This window comes from Panthera pardus, unplaced genomic scaffold (assembly GCF_024362965.1).
Source record: "Panthera pardus isolate Hobbes unplaced genomic scaffold, ASM2436296v1 HiC_scaffold_25, whole genome shotgun sequence".
NCBI classification, from domain to species: domain Eukaryota; kingdom Metazoa; phylum Chordata; class Mammalia; order Carnivora; family Felidae; genus Panthera; species Panthera pardus.
The window spans coordinates 24,266,929-24,294,174 of NW_026526821.1; the positions used below are offsets into that span (position 1 = coordinate 24,266,929).

At 47.8% G+C, this 27,246-nt stretch overlaps 1 protein-coding gene across 4 annotated transcripts; it reads left to right on the plus strand.

The window, feature by feature from the left end:
• Window positions 1-2,861: 2,861 nt before the first annotated feature.
• GGT7 (gamma-glutamyltransferase 7) lies at window positions 2,862-27,031 on the plus strand. Of its 4 annotated transcripts, none has more exons than XM_053890334.1 (15): window positions 2,862-3,084; window positions 9,566-9,801; window positions 10,167-10,318; window positions 12,235-12,352; window positions 13,207-13,274; window positions 13,531-13,604; window positions 13,920-14,116; window positions 16,130-16,217; window positions 17,711-17,838; window positions 18,011-18,099; window positions 19,767-19,916; window positions 20,034-20,151; window positions 20,845-20,982; window positions 22,130-22,222; window positions 25,875-25,937. In XM_053890334.1, exons 1-15 carry the CDS (start codon window positions 2,916-2,918, stop codon window positions 25,935-25,937), a joined length of 1,881 nt encoding a protein of 626 aa, XP_053746309.1. In that variant the 5' UTR covers window positions 2,862-2,915. The 4 variants fall into 4 exon arrangements, with proteins under 4 accessions (XP_053746309.1, XP_019314265.1, XP_019314263.1 ...); XM_019458718.2 differs by having other exon boundaries at window positions 2,864-3,084; window positions 12,235-12,364; window positions 22,130-22,229; window positions 25,875-27,031; XM_019458719.2 differs by having other exon boundaries at window positions 2,864-3,084; window positions 22,130-22,229; window positions 25,875-27,031.
• The last annotated feature ends 215 nt before the right edge of the window (window positions 27,032-27,246 follow it).

Here is a 27,246-nt window from a genome sequence, read left to right on the forward strand (position 1 = left end):
GGGAGGAGAGGCCCGGCCGCCGGAGGCGTGGCTTAAGCAGCCTCGGCGGATGGCGGCCCGGAGGGGCGGAGCCATGCTCGATGGGGTCAAAATGAATGTTAGCAGTGACACGGATTGGGAAAAGTCGAGTATTGCTTGGGGTTAGGGGCGGAGCCGACTGCGGAAGGGGTGGGGCCACAGGGGAGGAGCTGAAGGGGCGGGGCGCGTGACAAGAGAGGTTGGCATCTTGGAGTGACAGAGGAGGGGAGGGGCCAGACGTGACAGTAGAGGAGGTGGGCCCTCTCCTGTCATGGAGTGACAGGGAGTGGCGAGCCTGGAGGTGACAAGAGAGGAGACTGAATCATGGAGTGACCACAGTGGGGTGGGGTCTTGGAGTGACAGATGAGAAGTTGGGTTAGGGCGGGGCTCGAGCGGGAAAGAGCTGGGCAACCGAAAGGAGTTGGATCTGGCCCATAATGGAGACGCCCCGTGATCTGATTGCACAAGCCTGTCACTCCACCGATTTGCAAAGCCAGGTGGAATAGGGTCCTTTCCGGGTGGCACTGTTCTCCTCTGAGAACTATCCCCCAATTCTGAGTAAACCACTCCCCTCTGTCCCCAGGAAAAACTCCTCCCACGACGTTGAGGGCTCGGCCTGGGGACAGGATGCCCTCTCTGCTAACCTTGGGGCCAGCTCAGAATTTTCTCCCACCTCTGAAGATATGTCTTCACTCTCCCTGCCTCCACAAATTCCCATATAGATCTCAAGTACAAGACTCAAGTGAAGACTAGGAGGTACTTTTAGGTCTTTGCTAATAAACACATCTCCTCATTATGCAAATAATGAACTAAGGAAAGGAAATAATTTGTGCAAGGTCACAGAGAAAAAACAACCAGGTTAGGGCCAAACCTAGGTCTCCTGACTCCCCTTCATCAGGCTGAAGGTAATGCTTGTAAAACACTAAAGTCTATGCAAAATAGGAAAAATCACCCTTCTTTCCTTCCCAATCTTTTTACTTCACCAAGAAACCCCTCCTACTTGTCACAACTGGGCTCAATTACCTCTGACTTCCCTCCATCCCTTCTACTACAGAAAGGAGAGGCCAGACAAGACCCTCTATCTCCCACCTGCACTCACCACCAAGAAGGGCCCTCCCCACTGATCAGTTCACAGAATGGCTTTCAAGGTAGGAAGGATCCTTAGATATCTAACTCCAAGGGTGATTCTGAGGGTCAAAACGGGCAGCCCCCACCCCCTGAAGCCTACACAGGGCTTGTGACCCCACTTGGCCCAGGCTATCTTCCCATCTTCTCCTTTGTTCTTTGTCCAGCTAACCACAAGCCCAGAACACCCTAAATTGAAAAAACAAAAACTCCCCACCACCAGACCTATGATCCAGAGCCTATTCAATCCTAAAGTGAGAGTCTCAGGGCTCCCTGAAGGGATACAAACCTCATGGAATGGATATGGACCCCACTGAGGAGACAGATAATTCATCAAGAAGGCATTGACTGCACTGAAAAGGCACACACACTTTACTGAAGGTACTCCATTAAGGGAGCACAGATCTTGCTGAGGGATCTCAGATCTCACTGAAGGGCTGTGGACCCTGCAAATAGGACATAAAATGCATTGAAGTTCTCTGATTCTATTGAGGGGACATGGACTTCCTCCTAGGAGATAGAGAAGATATAGGTTTTACTAAGGAGACATAGACTCCACTGAGAGGACTCAAACCCCACTAAGGGGCCTCTCACAACACTGAGGAAATGGACACCACTAAGGAATCACAGACCTCACTTAGTGGAGACTACAAGGGGGATCAGACTTCCCTGAAGCATCACAAGCCCTACAGACCTCACTGAGGAGATACGAACCTCTCTGTAGGAAGGAAGGCACACGCAATGGGCACACATTCCTAGTATAGACAGTCATCTCTTCCCCTCCCTCCCTCCTCAGCCCCCAGTTCTCTTTTCTCTCCAAGCCCTTCTCCTAAGTCCTAAAGCTGTTCTCAATACACTGATGTCCTCTGCTGTCTAAATATGGCACTGCAGCTGCTGGTCCCACAGTAGTTTTTCAAATAGTCCTGGTTTTTATCTCTGAGCCTGGATTCTGGGGGTTGCGGAAGGAGAGGGTGTGTCCCCAGGGGCTTCACCAGCACCCCCCTCCCTCTTGCTTGTGGGCTGTGTAATGGAAGTTTAGAAAAGAGGCCTCATAAGAGAGAGAACTTCCCTCCCCCATCCTTAGAGATGGGGTAGTAATGCAAACTATAGTGTAGTCAGAACTCTTCAGGGTAGGAAGAGGATGGATTGGGTTGGATGGGATGAGAATTCACGAAATTAAGGAAATAATAACAATAATCATAGTTATGACATTTATTAAGTGCCACGTCCTATACTAAGCATTTTCTGACATGTTATTTAATCTTCACAGCCATCTGAGATGAATACTGTTATTCTATTTTACAGATGAGGAAACTGATACTCAAGAAGATTAAATGTCTTGCCTAAGATGACATGGTTTATAAGTGGTAGCACAGGGAATAGAACCCAGACAACTAGACTACAGAGACCCATTCCTCTCCCATTTATCCCTCCCCCTCAACTCCTGCCATACCATCACCACCATTATTTCTCACTCCAAGTATCCTTTCAGAACCACATCAAAAACTCTTAAAATGATGGTAAATATTCAGATTCCAGAGACCCCATCCCAGTCTATGATCCCACACTCACACTGCCCACCTGCAGGTCGACTGCAGGCTGACAGCGCTAGGTGGAGGAGGGGTGTGCAGTCAGACCCTACGCCCGCGGGGGTTGTGGTGAGGCGCCCCCTCCTGGCTGCCCTAGAGCTCAGGCCCCGCCCTCCCCCACCCCCCTCGCCCCCGCCGCACCACTTCCGGCAGGCGCTGCGCTGCTGGGGGGCGCGGGCGAGGATGGCGGCGGAGAACGAGGCCAGTCAGGAGAGCGCCCTGGGCGCTTACTCGCCCGTGGATTACATGAGCATCACCAGCTTCCCGAGGCTGCCGGAGGACGAGCCGGCGCCCGCGGCCCCTCTGAGGGGCCGCAAGGACGAGGACGCCTTCCTGGGAGACCCCGATACCGGTGAGGCCCGCTGGCCCAGTCCCTGCCCCCTGGGACGTCCCCGGTCCTCCTTCATCTGCGCGGAGCATCACCTCCAGTCTCCATCTCCCTAATTGATCCCCTTCCTCCTGGACCCCTCCCTTCTTCCTTGTCTCTGTTAATTATCTCGTGAGGTTGGAGATGCATTTCTGCTTTGGAGGCTTAGGATGCGACAGGGAAGAATGATGCCAGGGATTGCAGTAGCAGGGATTGGGGTTACCTCTTGGGAAGAACCAACTAAAAAGGAAGGAGTTTTGGAGGGAGGATGCGAAGAAACAGCTGTGATCACCCAGAAGAGGCCGTTCTTTAGTCACAGAGAACAGACTGCAGCAGGATGGGTAGAGGCTAGGTCTTGGGAAGAACTTCCCACAGCCAAGGATTGTGGGAAGGAGAGACCTTAGGGAGCAGCTGAGAATCTCTTTATGTCCCTGGAGGGGTACAGAGGGCATGATTCCCGTCTGTTTGTGAGGGCTAGGTTTTGGGAGACAGGGGGATGGACTGCATGACCTCTCAGAGTCCTTGGAGACCAGAGTGCCTTCTCTGCCTTGTGGATTACCTCACCCCTCCCGGAGCCATGGATCAGGCCAGGATGTTAGTAAGGTACCCTGCCCCCTAGGAAGTAGGCTCCAGAATTTTACTGTGTTCTTGGCCCTCTGCAGGGACTGCAAGGGGCAAGAGTAGGGAAGGGGGAGACCTGAGGGCCAAGAGGTCTCTGAGCATTTCTTCCCTAGGGCTCTGCCTCCTATCCATGTGGCCCAGCTCTATCTTCCTCTCCATTCTTCATCCTCCATCCCCCATCCTTCTTTCCCTCAACGTCACTTCCTGGCATTAGAGCATCCTTCTGCTTAACTCTGTCTTCCTCCCAATGCCTGCACTTGAGCCCTCTCCCTTACCAGCCTGGCAGGCAGATCCTGCTTCTCTGACCCAGCCTTCTCCAGCCTGACCCTTCTGTAGCTATTCCCAGGCTGAAAGCTCCAAACTCTTCCCCCTCCACAACTTCCCAGTCATCTGGCCTTTACTCACAGCCCCTGCCAACCTAACTAGACTGTACCCTACCTGGAGGGGGGAGGCTTATGGACATCACATGTCCAAGCTGCAGATCAAAACTTCTTTTCCAGAGGGAGTAACCCTGGAATCAGGAGGTAACAGGAAGAGTAATGGGAAGATGTGTCCTGGTGGATAACAGCCTGAAACTATGTCCTTTATTCAGGGGTCAGGAGTGCCAATCCTGATCCCAGCACTGGCTTGACTCTGTATGACAATGGGCAGTCCTACCCTGACCTGGGCCTTAGTTTCCTCTTCTAGCTCAACTGGGGATGTCTATCTCTCTTAACCTAGAGATTGGAAAACCCCTGACATGTTTTCTCCTAGCTCCCTATAAATGTCTTAGCATTTATCAAACCTGTGATTATTTGAGCAGTCATGTGACTACTCCATATTTGTAAGCCCTATGAGGATGGGATCGTGACTGTTTTGTTCACCATCCTTTCTCTACCGTCCAGCACAGTGCTAAGCACTAATAAAAATTGTTGTATGAATAAATGAATGAGAGAGATCTCAGGATGAAAGACTAGCAGGGGAGGGAGTACCTTGGGGAGTTAATATAGATTCTGCCCTCATCTATACAAAAATCCAACAGAGACCCTTGTCACCTGAGTTTCTTGGAACCTGCACCTTATGCCACACTTGTACACTAAAATTCCAAGGACTCTTTTTTTTAAATTTTTTTTTTCAACGTTTTTTATTTATTTTTGGGACAGAGAGAGACAGAGCATGAACGGGGGAGGGGCAGAGAGAGAGGGAGACACAGAATCCGAAACAGGCTCCAGGCTCCAAGCCATCAGCCCAGAGCCCGACGCGGGGCTCGAACTCACGGACTGCGAGATCGTGACCTGGCTGAAGTCGGACGCTTAACCGACTACGCCACCCAGGCGCCCCTCCAAGGACTCTTAGCATCATACCTATGTAGTCATTTCAATGCTTTGTCTCAGAGCACTACTTCTAGGCCCCAAGGCTTCTTTGGCCAGCTGGACTAGCCTGTTGGCTAACATGATCTCCTATGTTATTAACCTGGTGGTGCCACTTACTGGCACTGCCCCATCCTCTTAACCAGGACCTTGGTTGTGCCCAACTAGCCTCTAGCCTGCCACTCCCCAAAACCAAGTGCCAGGTACCCTACAACTGACCCTGGAAAAAGTAGAGCTAAATGGTGACCACTCCAAGGTTGGGGAAATTCTTGACTCTCTCCTGAGCTTCAGGCCCATGTGTTCCTCTTTGTCGCAGGCATCTGCCTCTAGATGTCCTGCAAGTGCCTGACTGTCAGCATGATCTATGTTGAATTTATCATCTCTTCCCCATACCTGCCCTTCCCACAATGTCATTCTCAATTAGTGACACTGCCATTCGTCCAGTCTCCAAGGTAGAAGCCCAGGAGCTACCCATGATTTCCTTCCTTCCTTTTATTTCCAAATGGTGATCAGATGCTCTCTGTCCTTCCAAGTATCTTGCAGATTCCATCTCATCATCCTGCTACCACTACTGTAGACTAAGCCACCATCCTCTCTTACTTGTATTACCCATAGGCTTCTAGCTACTACCTGCCTCTTCCTCCCCTCTGCCTCCCCAACCCCAATCCATCCACTACCTTGAACTTCTGTCATGTCATTCCTTGGTTCAAAAATCTTTAATGATTCTGCCCTTAAGGAATAAGCAAGCCAGAGATGACCTCAGTTTCTAGCCAAGATATCTTTCCTGAGCTCTAGACTTAGCAAGTCAACTCTGTTCAGTATTCTTTTGTCAGAAACTCAGCTAAAACTGAGCTAATCTTAAAAGAGAATTTTATTTGATAGCATAACTGAAAAACCCAGGGATATGGGGCCTCAAGTATAGCTGGATCAAGGCACCTAAAAAGGAATTGGCTTTCCTCTTGTGGGTCAACATGTCCCCAGCAGCAACAGGTTTACCCCTTACTATCTTAGCAATCTAGGCAGAAAGAAAGCTTTCCTCTTTCCCAATGGTTCCAGCAATAGAACTAAGTTTTAGTCTCATTGACCTGGTGCTGGTCACATGCCTGTCCCTGAACCAGTTACTGTATAGAGGTACCTGTTCTGATGGGCTAGACCTAGGTCATATACTCACTCTGGTCAGGAATGAGAAAATGAGGAATGAGAGAAGGGAGATGGTATTTTCTAAAAGAAAATTGAATGGAAATGGCATCTAAGCAGATAAAAATCAAATGCCTACTAGGCCAGTTGCCTCCTGACAACTGCTAATGTCCCACAAATTCAGAATCACCAAAATTAAATTCATCATCTTTCTCCCAAAAGACTTGGGTCTTCTGATTCCAAACTAACCTTTTCCCAGTGTCCTGCTGTTGCTCTTACATATCAGTAAAATCAATGGTTTTATTGCCCTAGTGCTTACACAGTAAAGTATTCAGTAAATATTTTTGTTGAATATATGAATAACTTAATGATTGACTGGTGGAATAAAAAGTCTTGCATAAATCTAACTCTAATGAAACCATATCACCTTCACCTCCTGGTCCCTCATAGCTGATTGGAGAAAACATATTTAAGGACAAGCATCAACTAGAATTAGCTTATAAGGTTGGCTTTTGAGTGTGGAAATGGCTCCTGCCTTGTGGAGCAATGGAAAGGAGGTTTTGAGTTACTCTTGCTTCTGTCATTTATTCATTTTATGACCTTAAGTGGGCAGCGTCATCTTTCCCAGTCCCAAGTTTCCTCATCTGCAAAATGGGGGGAATAGGCCTATCTTATAAAGTTATGGGAATGCTTCAGTGAGGGAATGTGTATAAAGAGCTTGGAATATAGTCAGCATCAATAAATATAAGTTCAAAACCATTTCCTGCACTTCTTTTGAAACCTCCAGGGACCAAGGAGAGTTCTGTGCCCACAGTAGGTATTTAACATCTGTTTGTTGAATGAATACCAGTTTTATTTAAAGACTATGTGGTGCTGGTGCTGTGGCGTAGAGGCAAGCATGATCAGCTGAGGGAGGCTTCCAGAAGACAAGTTTCTTTTTTTTTGAATAAAAAATGTGAAACAAATTACATGTGTATAGTAAAAAAAAAAAAAAAAGTGAAGAAAAGTAAAAGTTCTCTTCTCCATTCCTATCTGCCCACAATTTTTCCTTTTTATTTAAAAATATATGGGCATTCCTGGGTGGCTCAGTTGGTTGAGCATCCAACCCTTGATTTTGGCTCAGGTCATGATCCCAGGGTCTTGGGGTCAAGCCCCACATTGGGCTTCTTGCTGAGCATGGAGCCTGCTTATCTCTCTCTCTCTCTCTCTCTCTCTCTCTCTCCCTCCCTCCCTCCCTCCCTCCCTCCCTCTGCCCCTCTCCCCAGCTCATGTGTGTACACACTCTTTCTCTCTCTCTACAAGAAAACAATTTTCAGGCTCCGTGCTCACAGCACAGAGATTCTCTTGGCCCCTCCCCCGCTTGCTCTCTATCCCTCTCTCAAAATAAATAAAAATAAACTTTAAAAGAAAAAGATTTTTAATTAAAAAATAAAGAAAAAATAAAATAAAAATAAAAATATATGTATTGATTTAGGGGTGCCTGGCTGGCTTAGTCAGTGGAGCATGAGACTCTTGATCTCGGGGTTGTGAGTGCGAGCCCCATGCTGGGTGTGGAGATTACTTAAAAAATAAAATCTTAAAAATATATTTACATGTATTGACTAAAAAAATACATATATGTAATAAAAATTTCAAACAAGAAATTCTCCCACCCCATCTCATTCCTACCTTCAGTATCTTTCCCCAGAAGTAACCACCATAAACGTTTTCTAAAAATTATCTATATATGTATGTGGTTTCTTATTTACACAGAAGAGGGAAGTATGGATTCTGAAGGGCCTTGAATGCCTGGTCAAGGAGCTTGGATTTTCATCATGTTGACATCAATGAACCATGATAGTATTTTAAACAGGAAAGTATAACACTTAGTTTTCAATATTATCCCACAGACTTTTAAAGTGGTTATCCTCCTAGTGGATAGTAGGAGGTGCTCACAAAACATTTATTGAATGAATGAACTTTTAAAAACACATTGTACATACAGCAAGGGTATTAAGGCCAAGGTACCAGGTTATTTTTTTACTGTTCACAAACACCCAGGACCTATAGGCCATTTAGAGAACTGGTTTCAAGGCTAATATGACCCAAAGGAGGAAAACTATGGGATGGAAGAGTGCCTCACCCCTGGCCAACGTGGAAGGGGGATAGAAGTAACTAGAGGGTGCCTGGTAGAATCATCTCATGGAATCCTTATACCCATTTTGGCCAGTTAGGGGTTAGCTCCATTATTAGGTGAGGAAAGTGAGGCTTGTGGCTTGAAGGGACTTACTCATAATAAGCCAGCAAGTAGTAGCTTGCTCCACTCTTATAGTCAGTCCTCAGATTCATTCTCCAGATAGCCAGAGGAATCTTTTTAAAACACAAAACAGATGTCTTCAGTTCTTGCTTAAAACTCTGCAATGGCCTCCCATGGTTCTTAGGATTAAATCCAAGCTTCTCACTAGGCCCACAAGACCCAGTGCACCTGGCCTAGCCTCCACCATACCACTCTTTCCCCTTGCTCGTTACATCAGAGCCACTCAGGCCTTGGTTATTTTTTTCTAATGTACCAAGCTCATTCCTACCTTAGGGCCTTTGTGCCTGCTGCTCCTTTCTAGAACACTCCACACACTCACCCCTTGCTCTACATATGATGGCTAGCTCCTTCTCATCCCTTAGTTCTCAGCTTAAAAGTCACCTCCCCTGAGAAGCCTTGCCTGATTTCCCCAGCTAAGCAACCTTCAACGTGCACCATTATTCTTTATCATTTCATCCTTCATAGCACTTGCCACAAGTTGTGATGATATACCCTTTGTTTGTTTATTTTCTTTTCTTTCACTGGTCTGTGAACTCCATGAGGGCAGAAACTGTTTATTCTTTTCCCCTGTATTGAGCAGAGGGCCAGACCCATAGCAGGCCCTCCATATTTGTTGAGTGAGTGAATGGGTAAGCCAAGCAAGGTTGGAAACCAGGGCCTGTTCATTCAGGCCTTGCACAGAAGGCTGGCCCCAGCTGGGGCAGGATCTAGTTTCCAGGGAGGGCTCAAACCCCTTGCACTCCAGGAAGTATTCTTTGCCCTAGGTCCTGGGTCCTGGGTCTGGGTCCTGGGTCCCTGGGTGGGTCTCGGTTCTCAAGAAGTTTCACCTAGGGGCCAGACATCCAGCTTCCTGCTGCCTAGATGGGGGTCCCTGTCTTTCCAGCCGGGACTGCCGCTTCCCCCTTTTGGGGTGCACTGGGTAGACGCTAAAAAGGGCGAGCAGTGCCGTCTAGTGGGGTTTGCTTGACAGGGGCAGGGAGAGGGTCATGCAGAATAGTCCCGCCCTCCAGGCGGGCAGGGCCAGGTAAGAGGTGCCCAGACCTACCCGGCTGCCGCCCCACAGACCCGGACTCCTTCCTGAAGTCTGCGCGGCTGCAGCGGCTGCCTTCGACGTCGTCGGAGATGGGCAGCCAGGACGGGTCGCCGCTGCGGGAGACACGCAAGGACCCGTTCTCTGCGGCAGCGGCCGAGTGCTCCTGCCGCCAGGACGGGCTCACAGTCATCGTCACGGCCTGCCTCACTTTTGCCACGGGTGTCACTGTGGCTCTTGTCATGCAAATTTACTTCGGGGACCCTCAGGTGAGGGGGTTGCGTGAGGGCCAGAGGGAGGGAACCGAAGAGGAGGGAGTGAGGAAGTTCTTGAGGAGACCGTGGGGATTGCGGAATGGCTGATTGAAGGAGGAGGTCAGCAAATGGAAAGGGGAGAGGACAGTGACATGGGAGAGGAAGGTCCCAAAGGGAGGGGCTCAAGGTATGAGGAGGACAGAGCCAGGAAGGCACCTGATCAGGTGAGAGGCACTGGAGGCAATAATGGAAAGAGTCCTAGGGGACAAGAAGGCAGGCCTCGCACCCCCAGCCCCTGCGGAGATTCTGGGGTTGGTGGAGGTGCCTTAAGGGGGCAGGGGTCTCCTACTGCCCCCACCTAGAACCCTTTCCCTTCCCAGATCTTTCACCAGGGTGCGGTGGTGACTGATGCTGCCCATTGCACATCGCTGGGCATCGAGGTGCTCAGTAAACAGGGATCTTCCGTGGATGCCGCTGTGGCAGCAGCCCTGTGCTTGGGGATCGTGGCTCCACACAGTTCTGGCCTGGGCGGGTAAGGAGCTCCCAGCTGTGGAGGTTGGGTTCCCCCAGGCCTCCTTCTGTGTCCTGGTCTGTAGGCCTCACTAGGGGGTCTTTGGGTTTCACTAGAGGGGCAGCTAGGCCCCAACTCCCTGCATTTTGCCTTTCTACATCCAATTTTACCCCTTTCTCCTTACCTGAGTCAGAGGAGGCATTTTCAGAAGAGTTTTGTTTTGTTTTTGTTTTGTTTTGTTTTACTTTGTTGTAACTAGACTTTTGTAAACTACTCTGGTGGGGGTATACTGTCACTAGTTAACACAGGGATACTTTAATTTTCGGGTTTACAAATCCTTAAAACAAATCCCTGTGAGCATGGTTAAGCTATGGACCCTCTATCTTCCAAAAATATACCCCAGGCTGAGAACTCTTAAAGTTTATTTATTTTGAGAGAGAAAAAGAGAGAGAGCAGGGAGGGGCAGAGAGAGAGGGAGAGTGAGAGAATCCCAAGCTGGCTCCCCCTCTGTCAGGACAAACCCATGTGGGGCTGGAATCTACAAACCAAACCATGAGGTCATGATCTGACCAGAAATTAAGAGTATGAAGCTTAACCACCTGAGCAACCCAAGTGTCCCCAGGCTAAGAATTCTTAAAACAAAGATTACAAACTGGCCACCTATGGGCCATACCAGCACACAGACTAGTTTGTTTTCCACACTTAAATTTTTATTTTTTTTAATGTTTATTTATTTATTTTGAGAGAGAGAGAGAGTGGAGGAGGGGGCAGAGAGACGGAGAGAGAGAATCCCAAGCAGGCACAGAGCCCAACACAGGGATGGAACCCATGAACTAAGAGATTATGACCTGAGCCAAAATTGAGGGTCGGATACTCAACTGACTGAGCTACCCAAGCATCTCCCACACTTAAAGTTTTTAAAATTTGTTTGCTATTGTTCAGGGCACCTGGGTGGCTCAGTTGGTTAAGCATCCAACTTCGGCTCAGGTCATGATCTTACGGTTCATGAGTTTGAGCCCCATGTCAGGCTCTGTGCTGACAGCTCAGAGCCTGAAGCTTGCTTCTGGTTTTGTGTCTCCCTCTGTCTCTGCCCCTCCCCCACTCACGCTCAGTCTCTGTCTCTCTCTCTCTCAAAAATAAACATTGAAAAAATTATTTTTTAATTTGCTTGCTATTGTTAAAAAGTTGAGAATTTTCATAAAAATCCAGATTTCCAACATCTCTTTAAAAATCAGGAGTCTTGGTAACACTGGGCCCGCATTCCCACATGGCTACAATTGTCTGGAGCTAAATAGCATGATGGGGCTTGTGCTTTCTACTTGGCCATAATTCCTAGCACTCCCTATTGTTTATCTCTCCTGCTTTCTTTATTATGTTACTTGGCTGCAGGCCAACCATCTCAGATGCAACTTCCATCTCAGATGGAAACAAGTCACAGAAAAGGGACAAGCTGACAAAGTCCATATCTTGGCTCCTGCAAGACCAGCCCTGCAGGCCCTACCAAAGAAATTCCCCTTTTGGTTGTATCCAGTCTATCCTTACATAATTCAGTCCTGGAAGAGGGAGCAGAGGCATAGCATGGAGGCAGGTGCAGGAAGCTGGCAGGGGTCCAGCTATGGTCTAGGGTGGGGGCAGGGGGTAGAACATCTTGCTCTTCCAGTCTCTAGGGTTTCCCTAATCAGGGATTAAAGTCTCCAGTAACAGGCTAGACCAGGTCCATGGTTTCTGGGTCCCCAATCCCCTTGATTTCACTCCCCCACCCTCTTACAGAAGCTGAGTCTCTGAATCCCTGCTGGGGAGAGGGCTCAGACATCTGACTCCAGATGACAGATTTAGCCTACAGATTTAGCCATCACCACTGGGGGTTTGAAGGGTGGCAGGTTAATTGTTTAGAGGGGTAGCATCTTATCAACCTCCCCCTTCTGTGCCTCTCCCAGTGGCGGCGTGATGCTGGTACATGACATCCGAAGAAATGAGAGCCACCTAATTGACTTCCGGGAGTCTGCACCAGGGGCCCTCAGGGAAGAGGCCCTGCAGAGATCCTGGGAAACCAAGGTGGGGATGCTGGTGAGAAGAGAGAGTCCGGGGGGGGGGGTCTCCCTTCACTGCCCTTCTGCTAACCGAAACATTACTTTGCTGAGTAATTACAGTGGAAATGAGAAAAAGAGTTAAGCAGGATGCTCTTAAGGCTATGAGGAAGAGAGGCAGCTCCCAAAATAAAATAATGAACCAAAAGATCTGGATGGTTGATAATAGGCAATACAGCAACACCTCACTTCTCTGGCGACCTCACCTATCTGGAAACCTGAGCAGTCTGAGACATCGCAAAGTTCTTGCACTATATCTCATACTTCCCATTCTAAGCTTGTTGACTATAACTTTCCCAGCCCACAACCTACTGGAAAATTAAAGAGGAACTGCTAAAGGCAAACCCACTATCCACTGAGAGCAAAGGAAAAAATAGAAAAATTTGGAAAAATAGTTACTTGGTGCAGTGACAAAAGCCAAACACATGCCTGAGTTATCACAGCTGAGTAATGGTGGTGTGATAACGAAAAGGTTAAATGAAAGTCCCTTGTCCATTACGTTAAAAGGCAGGAATAGATATAATCCAACAGACAGGTTTCTGTCTAAATTGGTTATGTCTTGGCTCTTAAAAGGGTTTGCTTAATTTATAAATCCACCAACTATGCTAGATAAAGGAAGCCTTTCTGCATTTGCTGATAATAAGTCAGGGAAATGGGAGGGATGCCTGCCGGGGAGAGCTTGTCCCTCCTCTGGGATACTTGGCCTGTGTCTTTCCCCTGTGCCAGCCCCCATCCCTGGCTTGGGGCTCTGCGGAGTTCAGCCCAGCCCCCCGCTTCCAGTGACCTGGTCTCCTCTCTCCCTCACCTGCCCGCCTCGCCCAGCCTGGGCTCTTGGTGGGGGTCCCCGGAATGGTGAAGGGGCTACATGAAGCTCACCAGCTCTATGGCAGGTAAAGACCCTCCCTCTGGGGACCAGGGGCCCCTGCCTGCATCTCTCCTTGGGTGGCCTTCTCCTACCTTCCTTGGATTCTTTCCTTCCCAACTCCACCTCCTAATATCCCCTTCCCTTGCCAGGACTCTCCTTCCCAGGAACCCCCTTGCTCTTCCAGTCTCTGGGTTTTCCCTAATCAGGGATTTAAGTTTCCCCCAGGACCCCTCCTCCTCCCCCCAGGACCTTCTCCACCCCCTGCTCTCCGGCCCCCCCAGGCTGCCATGGTCCCAAGTCCTGGCCTTCGCAGCAGCTGTGGCCCAAGATGGCTTCAACGTGACCCATGATCTAGGTCAGTGGGGCCTGGGGGTTGGGGGGAAGGCATGAGGTTGATGGGAAGGGGAGAAGGAACCTCTGAGATTTGGGGCCCAAGCCAAAAAGCACCTCTCTTCCAGTTTGCTCCTTTGGCTCCCTCCCCACCCATCCTATTCTCACAGGGATGCAGCCTCAAATGAGGGGATCTGGGAAGGGCCTATATACACCCCCCCCCCCCCCACCTTCCCCATAACAGGCTTCTGGGGGGCCAGACCTATTAGGGCCAACCGGTCAGCCACTTCACCTATGGTGCATCTCAGCCCCTAGCCCAGCCTCCTGTCCCTGCTTGCAGCCCGAGCCCTGGCCGAACAGCCTCCGCCCAATGCATCTGAGCGTTTCCGTGAGACATTCCTGCCATTGGGCCACCCGCCACTACCTGGCTCACTGCTGCGTCGGCCTGACCTGGCTGCAGTGCTGGATGTGCTGGGCACCTCTGGCCCCACCGCCTTCTACGCAGGAGGCAATCTTACACTGGAGATGGTGGCTGAGGTGAGCATGTGGGGAGCTCCCCTTGCCCTGAAGGACCCTACTGCAGGAGTATTCTTCCCCTTCCTTCCTTCTCGGTCTTTCTTTCTACATATATTTACTGAGGATTCCATTTACTTGAGATTGTAGAATAGACAAAATCAATCTCTGGTGGTAGAAATCAGATTAGTGGTTGGTTGGGGTGAGAGCAGTTAACTGGGATGCAGCACAAAGAACCCCCTGGGATGAGAGAACTGTTCTGTCTTGATTGAAAGAGGTACCTTTGGGCCCCCCAGGGCTGGTGCCAACCTGTGCAGAGTCTTGTCCTGTCCCTCCCAGGCCTGGTGGAGACTCAGGATCAGCCTCAGCTTCCCTGAGCCCTCAAGCTCACCCTGCTCTTGGGTTTTCTAGGGACTGAGGGAAACCCCTCCTTCACTGGTGACTATCAGGACTTACCAACCAACAGAGACTCTTAGTCTGAGGCAGTAATGGGTTCTGAGAACTATTGTCAGTAGTTAAAAACTCCTAATGGAAAATTATGTTCAAGATGAGGATACACACCAACTCTGTGATTCTGTCATCTGTACTGTTGGAGTGATTATATGTATCTCTGCCATATAGTTATGGGAATTGAATAGATGTGTCATTCATTCTACATTCATAGAGTGCCTGTTCTGCGTCAGACCCTGTGCTGGGCACTGGAGGTATGGTTATATGATAGACGCCCATCTCAAATGGACTTAACTGGGAAGTCCAGCAGAATACTGGCTTTAGGTCTGCTGGGTCCACAGCTCCATCTACATTGTCAGGCCTTGGTCTGTCTGTCTCTCTGTCATGACTCTACTTCTGTTTGAATTCACTCTCTGTCAGATCCTTTCCATACCTACTCCTCACCAGCCATCCTTCCAGCAAACCATCCCAGAGAAAGAGCATTTCTCATTCCAACAGTTAAAGCAAAAACCTCCAGCTTGTATCTCATTGGCCTATCATAGGTCTCATGATTATTCCCAAACCAGTCACTGGCATGGAAAAGGAATGCTCTGATTAGCCAGACCTGGATATACTGGAGAAGGCGATGAAGGAGACTCTAACAAAGACCATCAGAGCTTTAAAAGAAAAAAACACCGAAGTTGAGTTTAAAAATTTGACCAACAAAGGAACACATATGATGTGTGTGTCATTCAATGTGTAGAACTTCAGTGTGTAGTTCACCAAGGGTGGATTAAAAGTCAGGGGTTTCAAGTACTAAAACTACAAAGAGAGAGAGAGAGAGAGATTGAGGATTCCTACTGGTTATGCTAATTTAGGAATGAAAATTACCATGCTGGAAAGGATGGAATGAGCCCATAGGTTTGTTGGTTCATTGGTCAATAGATGCTTGGTTACATCCAATGAGGGTCATTCCTACCAGAATCATCCAGAGTTCATGGTTTTGGAGTAGCTTTAGTTAATTGTAGTGAAATGAAGAATTCAGTTTTGATATCTGTAGGCAAATTCTGCTTTAAGTAGAAAATATTCCTTTAAAAAAAATAATCTCTGCACCCAATGTGGGGCTTGAACTCAGGACCCCAACAAAAGTTGCAGGCTCTACTGACAGAGCCAGCCAAGTACCCCAGAAAATGTTCATTTTATATAGGCAGAGAGGGTAGTATGTGCAAGGCCATGGAGTCATGAGTTCAGGAACTGTAGTTCACTCAGGTAGCTTACAGAGGTCACTGGGGAATAGCAGGACATGAGGTGGGAGCATTGGACAGGGGCCAGGTCACAAAGGGCCTTGAATGCCAATCTAAGGAGGTCGTTCATAGAATGTCTGGTACCTGGCAGGTGCTCAGAGGTAGTGCTTTTCCCCCTTTCTTTTCCGTAGGGTCCCAAGGGCTAATGGGGTCCCTAAAGGCCATGATGGAAATTGCAGAAGGCACAAAAGTTAGAAACATCTGATCTGTCTTTGATTCCAAGCGTATACCATAGGCCAAGCCCATATGCTTACACTGTGGAGTGTGGATCACAGCTGTGATGGGGTCATTCTCTCCCCTCTAGGCTCAACATGCAGGGGGTGTCATAACTGAGGAGGATTTCAGCAACTACAGTGCCCTCGTGGAGAATCCTGTGTGTGGCGTCTACAGAGGTGACCTCTCTCCCAGCTCTCAGGGTCCCTGCTCAGGAGAAGCCTCCCAGTCCATGGCCACCTCCTTTTGGCCTAGAGATTCCTCCCCATTTTACAGGAGAGAAACTGAGGCAGTGAGCTGCCTGGCCAGCCAACTGTTGAAGGAAGCCAGAGCCAGCCCACCTTCTGAAGTAGTCATGGGGTCAGTTACCCCAAGTATTTAGGATATGGGGAGGGAGGTCTGGCCAAAAGTTCAGGCCTGGAAGTTGGGGTTCTGGCCATAAGTTTTCTTGATTTGGGCTCTATGTTGCCTCAGCCCCACTCTCACTGTTGTGTACTTCCTAAGAAGAATTCATAAGTCCAGAGTCCATCTAAATTCATATTGAACAAACCTTTGAAGACAATTATAAACCTGTCCCCTCATTGTGTCAAAAGGAAACTGAGGCCCAGGGACAGAATGGAACTTAACCTGCCAAACTCAAAACTAGAGGAATCCCAAAAGCCAAGCCTATGATGTGGATGAAATCCATGTTTGCTGAACCCAAAGTGGTGGTTTCCTGGGTCCCTCAGAAGGTTCTCAGGTTCTCTCCCCTCCTGGAGGTCTGGATCACCTTGAACCCCAGGAGGGGTTACGTCTGAGTTCAGGTTTCCAGGCCTCAATTTCTAGCCTGATTCTTCTACCAGAGGTGGTAGTGTATGAAGACCTGGGTTTGAGTACTAGCTGTCCCATTCACCTTGAACAAGTCACTTCCCACTGTGAGCTGTGGTTCCCTCCTAAAAATGGAGATAGTACCCTTGAGGGGTGCCCATGAAGATTTGATGAGGTGTTATCAGAAGCTGCCCTGATCAGAATGGATGCTGAATTCTTATTTGATTTTACAAATCCCCTCCCCAGCCTGCGTTCTCTTGCCAATGCCAGTACCTTGAGATTGTCTCCTACAAACTTGGACCAGCTACCTCTCTGTGCCTCAGTTTCCTCACCTGTAAAATGAGGATGATAACATTACCCATTGTGGGGGTTAAATGAGTTAATCAGTTAATGTTATATGTCAGGTATTATCATTATTCCTTTGATGCCCAAACATCTAATAACAGAGGCCTCAAATAGGAAGAGGAGATTGCTGCTCCCAAGAAGTTTTAGGGGTGGGACCATGATGGGCCCTGAATAGTATCCTGGTCTGTGGGAGGAGCTAAAAGGAGTTCTGGACATCTGGACACCTGTCCCTGCTCTGCCTGCAATGTGCTTCTGGGCAGACTACAGTTCTCTTGAGCCTTAGTTTCCTTGTGCAGAAGAGGAAACTGAAGACCAGTGTTCTGAGTTGGAGTCCTGGCCCTGCCCTTGACTTGCCATGTGAACTTGTGTGGGTCCCTTTGCCTCTCAATACTTTGCCTCTCAGCACAGTTTCCCTGTCTGATGAGGAGTTCAGTGCAGGGGTCTCAGCCTACGTGATGGTGGGATGTGGAGATGCCTTGACCCCTCCCCTGCCATCTGGTCATTTCCATTTTTTTTCCAGGCCACCTGGTTCTCAGTCCCCCACCCCCGCATACAGGGCCTGCCCTCATCAGTGCTCTCAACATCCTTGAAGGCTTCAATCTTACCACCCTGGTGTCCCGGGAACAGGCTCTTCACTGGGTGGCAGAGGCAAGGCCGACCCCTCCACCCTGCCCTGGGTCTTGGTACACTGGGAGTGGGGGGATGGGTTACTGCCATGGGGCAGGACTAAATCACCTCCAGGTTTTCTCACATGAGGATCAAAAGTGTGGGTCCTGGGAGGAGCCTGGCAGCCTCTTCCACACCCCTGTTATATTTTCAGACCCTGAAGATTGCATTAGCCCTGGCCAGCAGACTGGGAGATCCTGTCTACGATTCTACCATCACTGAGAGCATGGATGACATGCTCAGGTGGGTCCCAGGGCAGGACCCTCGGGGCTGCAGAAGTGGTGGTGGATGTGAGGAAAGGATCAGATGAAAAGCAGCTGGTAAAGCAAGAAGACCTGGAGTCCCAAGTCAATTTTAGCTCAGCTCCAACTCATAGCGTGACACTGGTTGCCTCACCCTGCACCTACCTCAGTTTCCCCATCTGTACAATGAGTTGGCCCTCAAAACATTTTTTACCCTAGCAGGGCACCTATCGGGGCCCATCTGGGCCCCCTTTGGAGTGGAAAAAGAAAGCTTAATAACAATGAAAAATCTCCAAGCAATTACTGGAGGTGATAGGAATTTTTACATTATACATACATTATACACTATAATGTATCCACATTAGCAGCATAATATTGTAAGACTGTGGGTCCTGGTCAGACTGACTCAGTTCAAATCCCAACTTCACCATTCACTAGCTGTACAGGATTGGACAAATTTAAATTCTGTAAGTCTGTTTCTACAAGGGGGCCTGACAATAATGGTGCCAACCTCATGAGGTTGTGGTACAGATTAAATAAGGTCATACATGCAAAGCACTGAGCACATTGTCTGGCACATAATAAGTATTCAACAAATATTAGTAGTAGTAACCGGCAATATGAGTGGGTAAGAACGGTTACTATTTAATTGCTACTATATTTGATCAAAAGGCTAGCTAAGGAAAAAACCAGAAACCAAAAATATACTTAACATAAATTTGTATTATTACTCAAACAACTCTATGAATTAAGTTGGAAACAATGAAACTAAATGAATAGCTTATAATTAAAAAGCAAAAAGAGCAGCAACCAAAATCAATAAGCAGTTCAAAGCCATAAGAGTAAGTCTAAAAACAAAGCCTCTCTCCCCTCACCCAATCCACCTGAAACAAAGCCCTCTCTGCCTCTTCTGTGTGGCCCCCAGCCTTTATGGTTGAAAACTGAATGAAAATCTTTAATAATCCTTAGTAACTTGTCATTCTCTAATCAACTACAATAACCAAACCAACAGTTATTAAGTAAGAAACCCTCTGTCGAACTTTAAAAAGTCTGGAAAATTGCATGTTGTTTTCAATTTAGCTCTAACACACACACACACACACACACACACACACACACACACACACACATATATTAAATTCATTCAAGTAATTTCATCCAATAAATAGTTACTAAGGGCTTATATGCCAAGTCTTCCCCCACAAAATTCTAATAGTAGCTAAAGATCCCTGTATATAAAACTCTCCTCTGACTAAACTCTTAATAAAACTTCAGTTCCAAACTAAAAACATTAGATTAAATGAATTCTGTTTGTTCATTCGAAACAAATATTATGTGAGCATCCACTATGTCCCAGGTACTTTCAAGAAGAGGATTAACTGAGTAAATGAAGTCAAGTAACTAAAAGACTCTTGGTTTAAGCACTAAATAAAAGTTGGCTCTAGGAGGGAATCTGAATGACACCTAAATAAATTCAGTCAGTCCAATAACACTTTCCTGGATATTTCCCATATGTTCAGAATAAGAGATTCTGCTCTCATAGACCTAATAGTCCAGTGGGGGAGGCAGACATTAATCAAATAATTGCACAAACAGGCATCACAATGTGGTAGGTGGGGTGTAATGAGAGCCTGCTGTGTATTCATCTCCTGCCCCTTGTCTTTTCAGCAAGGTGGAAGCTGCGTACCTCCGGGGCCACATCAATGACTCCCAGGCGGCTCCTGCTCCACTCCTGCCTGTCTACGAGCTGGATGGGGCTCCCACGGCTGCCCAGGTGCTGATCATGGGCCCTGATGACTTTATCGTGGCCATGGTCAGGTATGCCAGCTCAGACTCAGAACCTGGCACTGGGGATCGTCTGGACCAGGAAGGGTTGGGGGCTGGATGGGGGTGAGGGCGGCCTCAGGGCTCACCTGGCCCAACCTCCACCCCCAGCTCCCTGAACCGACCCTTTGGCAGTGGCCTCATCACTCCCTCGGGGATCCTGCTCAACAGCCAGATGCTAGACTTCTCCTGGCCCAACAGGACTGCTAACCACTCTGCTCCCAGCCTGGTAGGGCCTTGATTCCCTCTTCCCCTGAGAACCTTGAGGCTAGGTAGAAAGTGTAGCAGTATGGCTGTGCCTCCTTCCCTACTTCCTCTAGGAACTTCTACTATAAAGGAACCCAAAACAAGGTGTCCACTTCATTCCCAGCCCAAGTCTGGGGCTTGGAGCCTGGTGGGCCTGAAGAAACTTCATCCCATTCTGTCCTTGTCTCACTATATGACCTAGGGAAAGTCTTGCCCCCTCTCTTGGCCTCAGTTTCTTCATCTGTACAATAAGGATATTAGCCCCCATTTGATTCTTTGGCACTTTTCAGCACAATGGTCTACAATTGTGGGATGCTGAGCTGATGGGACTCAGCCCTCTTGTTGGTCAAAAGAGGAAGGAGATAGGAATTATGGTCTAGTTGGAGGCTAATATTCTTACATCCTGTGAGCTGGGGCCCTGGCAGGATGAAGATAGATAGAGATGACCAGGGTATAGATTATCCTGTTCTTCCTCTTGGCCATCTTTCTTGGCTTGGTCCCCTCCCTTGCCACCCATCTTAGCTCCATAGCAATTCAGTGGGGCCATGATCCACCTTAGTTATCCAGGAACCCTGCCCATTTCACAGACAGCAAACTGTGGCCTGGGAAGGGACCAGTCCCCCATGAAAACTTACCCCACCTGTTATCCCCCTGTGGTCTCGGTCCTCTGACACAGGAGAATTCGGTGCAGCCAGGGAAGCGACCACTGTCTTTCCTGCTGCCCACTGTGGTCCGGCCGGCAGAGGGGCTCTGTGGGACCTACCTCGCACTGGGGGCCAATGGAGCTGCCCGGGGCCTCAGCGGCCTGACCCAGGTGAGGTTTCCTCCATGGTAGGCCCTTTGGGGCCAGCAGCCAAGCTGTGGCCTGGACTGTAGATGTGCCTCATGTCTCTGTCTTGTTCTCATCCCTAGGTCAGCAAACATAGGCCAAGGCTGCTTTGTTACAAGTTCATCCTGGATACTAGGGACATAGGCTATGCTGAGTTACTTAGCCAAAATGGAGCCCTGAAGCTCCCTGTCTTCCGGGTTGCATAGAAAATCATGGGCCAGTGGAACTGAAAGGTGATATAGCATCTGGGCTGCCTAGGTTCTGTCAACCTCAAGTCCCATGATGCCTCTACTCAGCATCTGAAGAGATAACAACTCTCTTTAGGGTTTGATTTTGAAAGGAAGGACCTACAGTTCTCCAAAATGTCTCACAACAGTTACACAGATGTTTTAAGCACCAGATATATGTGCCAGGCACATACTTTGGCAGGTAGTGAGTTAATTAGCCTGAGCTTTGGAAGCAGACAGCCCTGGGCCCCAGTCCAAGTGCTGCTAATTTCTAACTGTGTGATCTCCGGGAATTCACTTAACCTCTCTGAACCTCAGTCTCCTCATATGTAAAATGAAGATAATAACAAGAGAAAACATTTATGGAATTCTTACTAAGTGCCAGGAATGGTGTTACATGTGTTAATTCTTTTAGCCTTCTCAACTTTGGAAGGAATCCTTATTTCTACTTTGTATATGAGGAAACTAAGACCCAGAGAAGTTAAGAAGTTAGGTCCAGTTTACTAAGAATGGGCAGGCAGTTTGGTTTGAGAGCCTACCCACACAACCACTAAGCTAAAAGTACTCACATTGTGCCCTAGACCTTCCCCAGCTATTAACCCTGTCCTGGCCAGGGAAAAGGGAGGAGAGCCCTGGGCTGGATTATAGGAGGCTGACTGCTAGTGGTGCCTCTTCCTTGGCTCTCTCTAAACTCTGGAGTGAGTTACTTTCCCTTCCTGGCCCTCAGTTTCCCCCTCTTTGAAATGGGGATGGCCATCACAGGCCTGCCTCTCTTCTGAGGCTGTTCAGATGACACCCCTAGTGTAAGGTTTCTAACTAGAAGTCCAGCTAAGGAGTGAGACCTGGGGAGTCCTGAATCCCTATCTCTGGGGCAGCCCTGACTTCTATCTCTTGGCCGCCCACAGGTTTTGCTGAATGTCCTGACCTTGAACCGGAACCTGAGTGACAGCCTGGCTCATGGCCGTCTGCATCCAGACCTGCAGTCTAACCTTCTGCAGGTGGACAGTGAGTGCACAGCAGAGATCCCCAGGGGGTGGGCAAGGAGCTGGGTGGAGAAGGGGTCTCCTCCCAAGGGTTCCCCCACCTATACCAGCATAACTTCCTGCCAGTGAAAGTTTGGTTTCTTCCAATGAACTCCTTTGGAACAGTGAAAGATCTGGGGACTGGAACCAGTTCTGTCATTTCCGGGCTGTGCAGCCTTGGGAAATGCATGTCTCCACTCTGAGCCTCAGTTTTCTCATTTGTAAAATAAGATACAGTTGTTCAGTCTGCAAACCATTCATTCAGTAGTTTGTATTGAATACCTACTGTGTGCCAGGCATTATGCTCAGGATACAGCATTTACAGGCAGACAGGAAAAGAAATAATCAAAGAAATATGAGAAAGCAAAATAAATGCTCTGCGGGCTGACATATAGGACTGATCTGATAACTTGAGAAGGCTTCTCTTGGGTGACATTTCAGCTGAGATCTGAAGAGTAAGAAGGAGCCCCACCATGCAAAGAACAGGGGCAGGTTTTGTAGGCCAAGGGAACAGATGCAATTCAGGGCAGGAGTGGGCTCGGCATGTCTTAGGAGTAGAAAGGAGACTGGGGTAAGTGCAACTGATGTGAGGTCAGAGAGGCAGGCAGAGGCCACATCATGGACCTTATAGGTTACGGTGAGAAAATGGACTTTCCTTTAAGAATGACTGGGGCTTAATTGTAGACACAGCTTATTTTTTGTTGTTGTTTTTTGTTTTTAATTTTTTTAATGTTTATTTTTGAAGGAGAGAGAGAGAAAGAGAAACCAAGTGTGAGTGGGGGAGGGGCAGAGAGATAGGGAGACACAGAATCCGAAGTGGGGTCCAAGCTCTGAGCTGTCAGCACAGAGCCTGATGCGGGACTCAAACCCACAAGCTATGAGATCACGACCTGAGCTGAAGTCGGACACTCAACCTACTGAGCTACCCAGGCGCCCAAACATAGCTTAATTTTGTAAGTGGGAAAGTATGTGCAGGTTTGAGGAGTTTTTATTACAACAGACAATGTATTATACAAATCCAAAAGGGATAGAGTATTGAATGAGACATGGTCCTTGCCTGCATGGTATTATCATCCCCATTTTACAGATAAAGAAACTGAGGCCCACAGAGGTTATAAAGTAGTCAAAGATCAGCAGTAAGTGACAGAATTGAGATTAGAATATATACCTGGCTGATACCAAAGACTCTGTTCTTTACTGCCTGTCTCCTAGAGTGAAGCACATTAGAAGCCACAGACCTAAATCCTCAGCAGTCACAGCCTGTGGTTTGGCTGGTGACACTCTGGATCCCAAATGATGATAATGAGGCTATCCCAACTAATAACTTCTGGTGTCTATTGAATGTGAGGCTGTACACTAAGTTACTTGGGGGGGGGGTGTTGGTTCATCCTACCCACCCTTGAGAAGCTTATGGTCTATGACAGGAACATGAGGAGTAGGCTTGGCCAAAGGAAAGTTCATCCACTGGGGTTTCTGGGAGGCTTTATGGAGGAGGTGACAACTGACTGGGCATTGGAGTAGGAGCAGGAATTTGGCATGTAGGGGTAAAGAACCTTCTGGACAAATGGGCAAAAGCCAGAAAGAATGGTTCAGAGAGCAGCCAGGAGGCCTGCTGGACTAGAGACATTGTTTCCTAAACTTAAGAATTTATCCAGCACCTTCTTGAATTTTGCCATATTTGTACACCATCTAAACCATTATTTACATATGCGTATCTATACATGTACTTCTTTTTCAATGTAAGTGTATTTTAAAGGTAAATCTCATATCATAATCACAATTGGAAAAAATAACATCATTTGCCACAAATAAAAGATAAATAGCTATAAAAAGTCAACTGTTTTTAGATTTTAGGTGGATATTATTGCCCCAGAAGGCTTTGTAGAGATGTTAGAGGCTGAAATATGGAGAACAAACATAGGGTTACTGGAGGGGTTGTGGGAGGGGGAATGGGCTAAATGGGCAGGGGACATTAGGGAATCTACTCCTGAAATTGTTGCACTATATGCTAACTAATTTGGATGTAAATTAAAAAAATAAATTAAAAAAAAAAAAAGTGTTAGAGGCCAGGAGCTCTTGAGTGGCTCAGTCGGCTAAGTGTCCAACTTCAGCTCAGGTCATGATCTCGTGGTTCATGGAGCCTGCTTCAAAGTCTGTGTCTCCCTCTCTCTCTGCCCTTCCCCTGCTCGCACTCTGTCTCAAAAATAAATTAACATTGAAAAACAAAAAAAAACGTTAGAGGCCATACTAAAACTTAGTCCTTGCCATTATCCAAAGGATTAAAAGGGACCCATAAAGGAAATGCATTTCTGATTCAGTGATTCAATGCTATTCGGTGTTGTATCTTTACCTCAAGAACTGCCCTAGATTATCCCATTTGAGGAAATAAGAAAACCATATCTTTGTTGAGGAGCCGTAGTAGGTGAGGTTACAGGGCTTATCATGGAGGTCCATGTTAAGAAGCATGGTTTCCATCCACTTGAGTAGAGGTGGGATAGACCTGATATGTTTTACGTAGGGAAAATGGATTGAAGAGGGGAGAATTTAAGTTGGAGAAACAGAAACAACTAGGATAATGGGCCAGGCAAGAGATGGTGAGGACCTGAACTTATGTAAGAGGGTGGGGATTTCTTCATTTATCCAGTAAATACTTTAACATTTTCTATGTCTTCACCCAGTTCTAGGCACTGAAGAGCAATAGTGAACAAGACAACATCCTTGACTTCAAAAAGCTTATAATCTAATGGAGAGAGACATAGTAAACAAACAAACAAACAAACAAACAGGTAGCAATAAGCACTTTGAAAGAAAATAAAGCAAGGTAAAGATGACAGGGCTGCTACTTTAGATAGCGGTCAGGTAAGTTCTCCTTGAAGATTGGAATGAAGTAAGGAAGCCAGTCTCATGACTATCTAGGAGGAGAACATTCTAGACAAATAGAACAGCAAGTGCAAAGCCCTGAGGTAGGAGCATGTTTGGCCTACCTGAGGGCAGCAAGGAGGCTAAAGCAGAGGTAAGCAAGGGAGAGAATAGAAAGAAGTGAGGACAAGAGTTTAGAAAGGTAGTGAAGTCCCAGATGATGTTGTGCCTTAGAGGCCCTGGTGAGGACTTTGGATTTTATTCTAAGAGTCATCAAAGCTATTGGAAGTTTTGAGAAGGGGAGGTGAGTGGCCTAATGGTTTAAAAGGATTCCATTTACCTGTATGAAAGCAGGACTGGAACCAGAAAGACCAGTCAGTGGGCTATGCAGTAATGGCTGCATCCTGGCTATCCTGGCAAGTGATGATGGCAGCTTGGCCTAGGCCGCTGGAGATGAAGAGCTCAAAGCCCTTTGTGCAATGTTAAGAATGACCGTATGTTATTGATCACATACTATTTGCAAGGCTCTGAGCTCTGTGCTTTCTGTGTATTATCTCCTTTAATCCCTATAACAACGTCATGTGTTGTTTTCATATAATCCCTATTTTATCCATGAGGAGGCTGAGGCTCAGAGAGGTAAAGCAGTTTGCCCAAGGTCACGCAGCTCCTCAGTGGGGCATCCAGGACCACGACTCAGGTCTGACCACAGGACTCCTGCGCCAGTGCTCTGAACACTCTGAATGTATATATGTTGGGGGGTGGTTTTCAGGTGAGTTCACAGAGGAAGAGATTGAGTTCCTGGAAGCCAGGGGTCACCATGTGGAGAAGGTAGATGTCTTATCCTGGGTCCATGGCAGCCGGAGAACCAACAACTTCATCATTGGTGTGAAAGACCCTCGGAGCCCAGACGCAGCTGGAGCCACCATCCTGTAGAGCACAGGGTGGGGTGGGGGTCTCTGCTCCCCACCTTTGCATGTTCTTAGAGTCCCTCCTTCTCCCAGGTTTGGTCTCAGGGGAACCCCAGGGATGCCCCAGATCATGGGCCAGAGGGGATGCTTAACAAACCCTATCCGAGAATAACTGGAAAATTCTCTATCCAGAGGCCTGTGGTGGTGGTGGTGGCGGCGGTGGTGGTGAGTGTCAGTGTCCACAACCAGGCAGACAGGGCCTTGAGGAGTCAGACTGTCTGCCTCCTTTCCTTCAGCCATGCTGGCCCAGAGCTTAGGGATGTGCTTGCAAAACCTTCTCAAGGGTCCTCACAACCCCAACATCTCCAATCTGGCCTGACCTGGACCTTGTCTTCCAGCTCCCTTCTCCTGTCCCCAGCCTCATTTCTTAAATGACTAGGATTTTTTAAATGGACCATCCTGGGGAGGGGGTGCTCCTCTCTTCCTCCCACCAAGTTGAGGTGGGGCCTTGCATCTGGGGGTTCCCAGGTTGTGGGTAGGGGTGGGGGTGGGGACCAGCTCAGGGGCTTCTATTTGCAAAGGGGAATTAAAGAAGACTATTGCTTAACCATGGCTCTTGATTGATTTATATTTGGCTATGTTGGGAGTGGGAGAAAGTGAAATAGTACAAAAGCAGCTACAGCAATGTGTTTACTATTTGTTTCCTAAATTAGATATTTTGGGTATTTCCTTCATATCTTGGTTAAGATATGAAGCTTCCTGATTTAAAAACTTACTACAGGGGTGCCTGGCTGGCTCAGTCAGTAGAGCATGTGACTCTTGAGTCACAAGGTCATGAGTTTGAGCCCCATAATGGGCCTAGAGCCTACTTAAAAATAAACAAATAAATAAATGGTTTTTTTAAGTGAAAAAAACATACTACAAAGTTAACAGTAATCAAAACAGTGTGGTACTGACATGAGGCTGAACATAATTGGAATGGAATTGAAAATCTAGAAATAAACCTATATATCTATGATCAATTGATTCTTTTAATTTTTATTTTTTTGTTTTTGGAGAAAGAGAGAATGAGCAGGGAAGGGGACAGAGGGAAAGAGAGAGAGAATCTTAAATAGGGCCCATGCTCAGTGTAGAGCCTGATACGGGGCTTGAGCCCAAGACCCTGGGATATGACCTGAGCTGAAATCAAGAGTTGGATGCTCGGGGCGCCTGGGTGTCTCAGTCGGTTGAGCT

Coding starts and splice junctions, on each gene's coding strand:
- GGT7 (XM_019458718.2), top strand. CDS start 2,916: ATGGCGGCGGAGAACGAGGCCAGTCAGGAGAGCGCCCTGGGCGCTTAC. Junction 18,100..19,766: donor AGCATGGATGACATGCTCAG/GTGGGTCCCAGG, acceptor TTGTCTTTTCAG/CAAGGTGGAAGCTGCGTACC. Junction 22,230..25,874: donor TAACCTTCTGCAGGTGGACA/GTGAGTGCACAG, acceptor GGTGGTTTTCAG/GTGAGTTCACAGAGGAAGAG.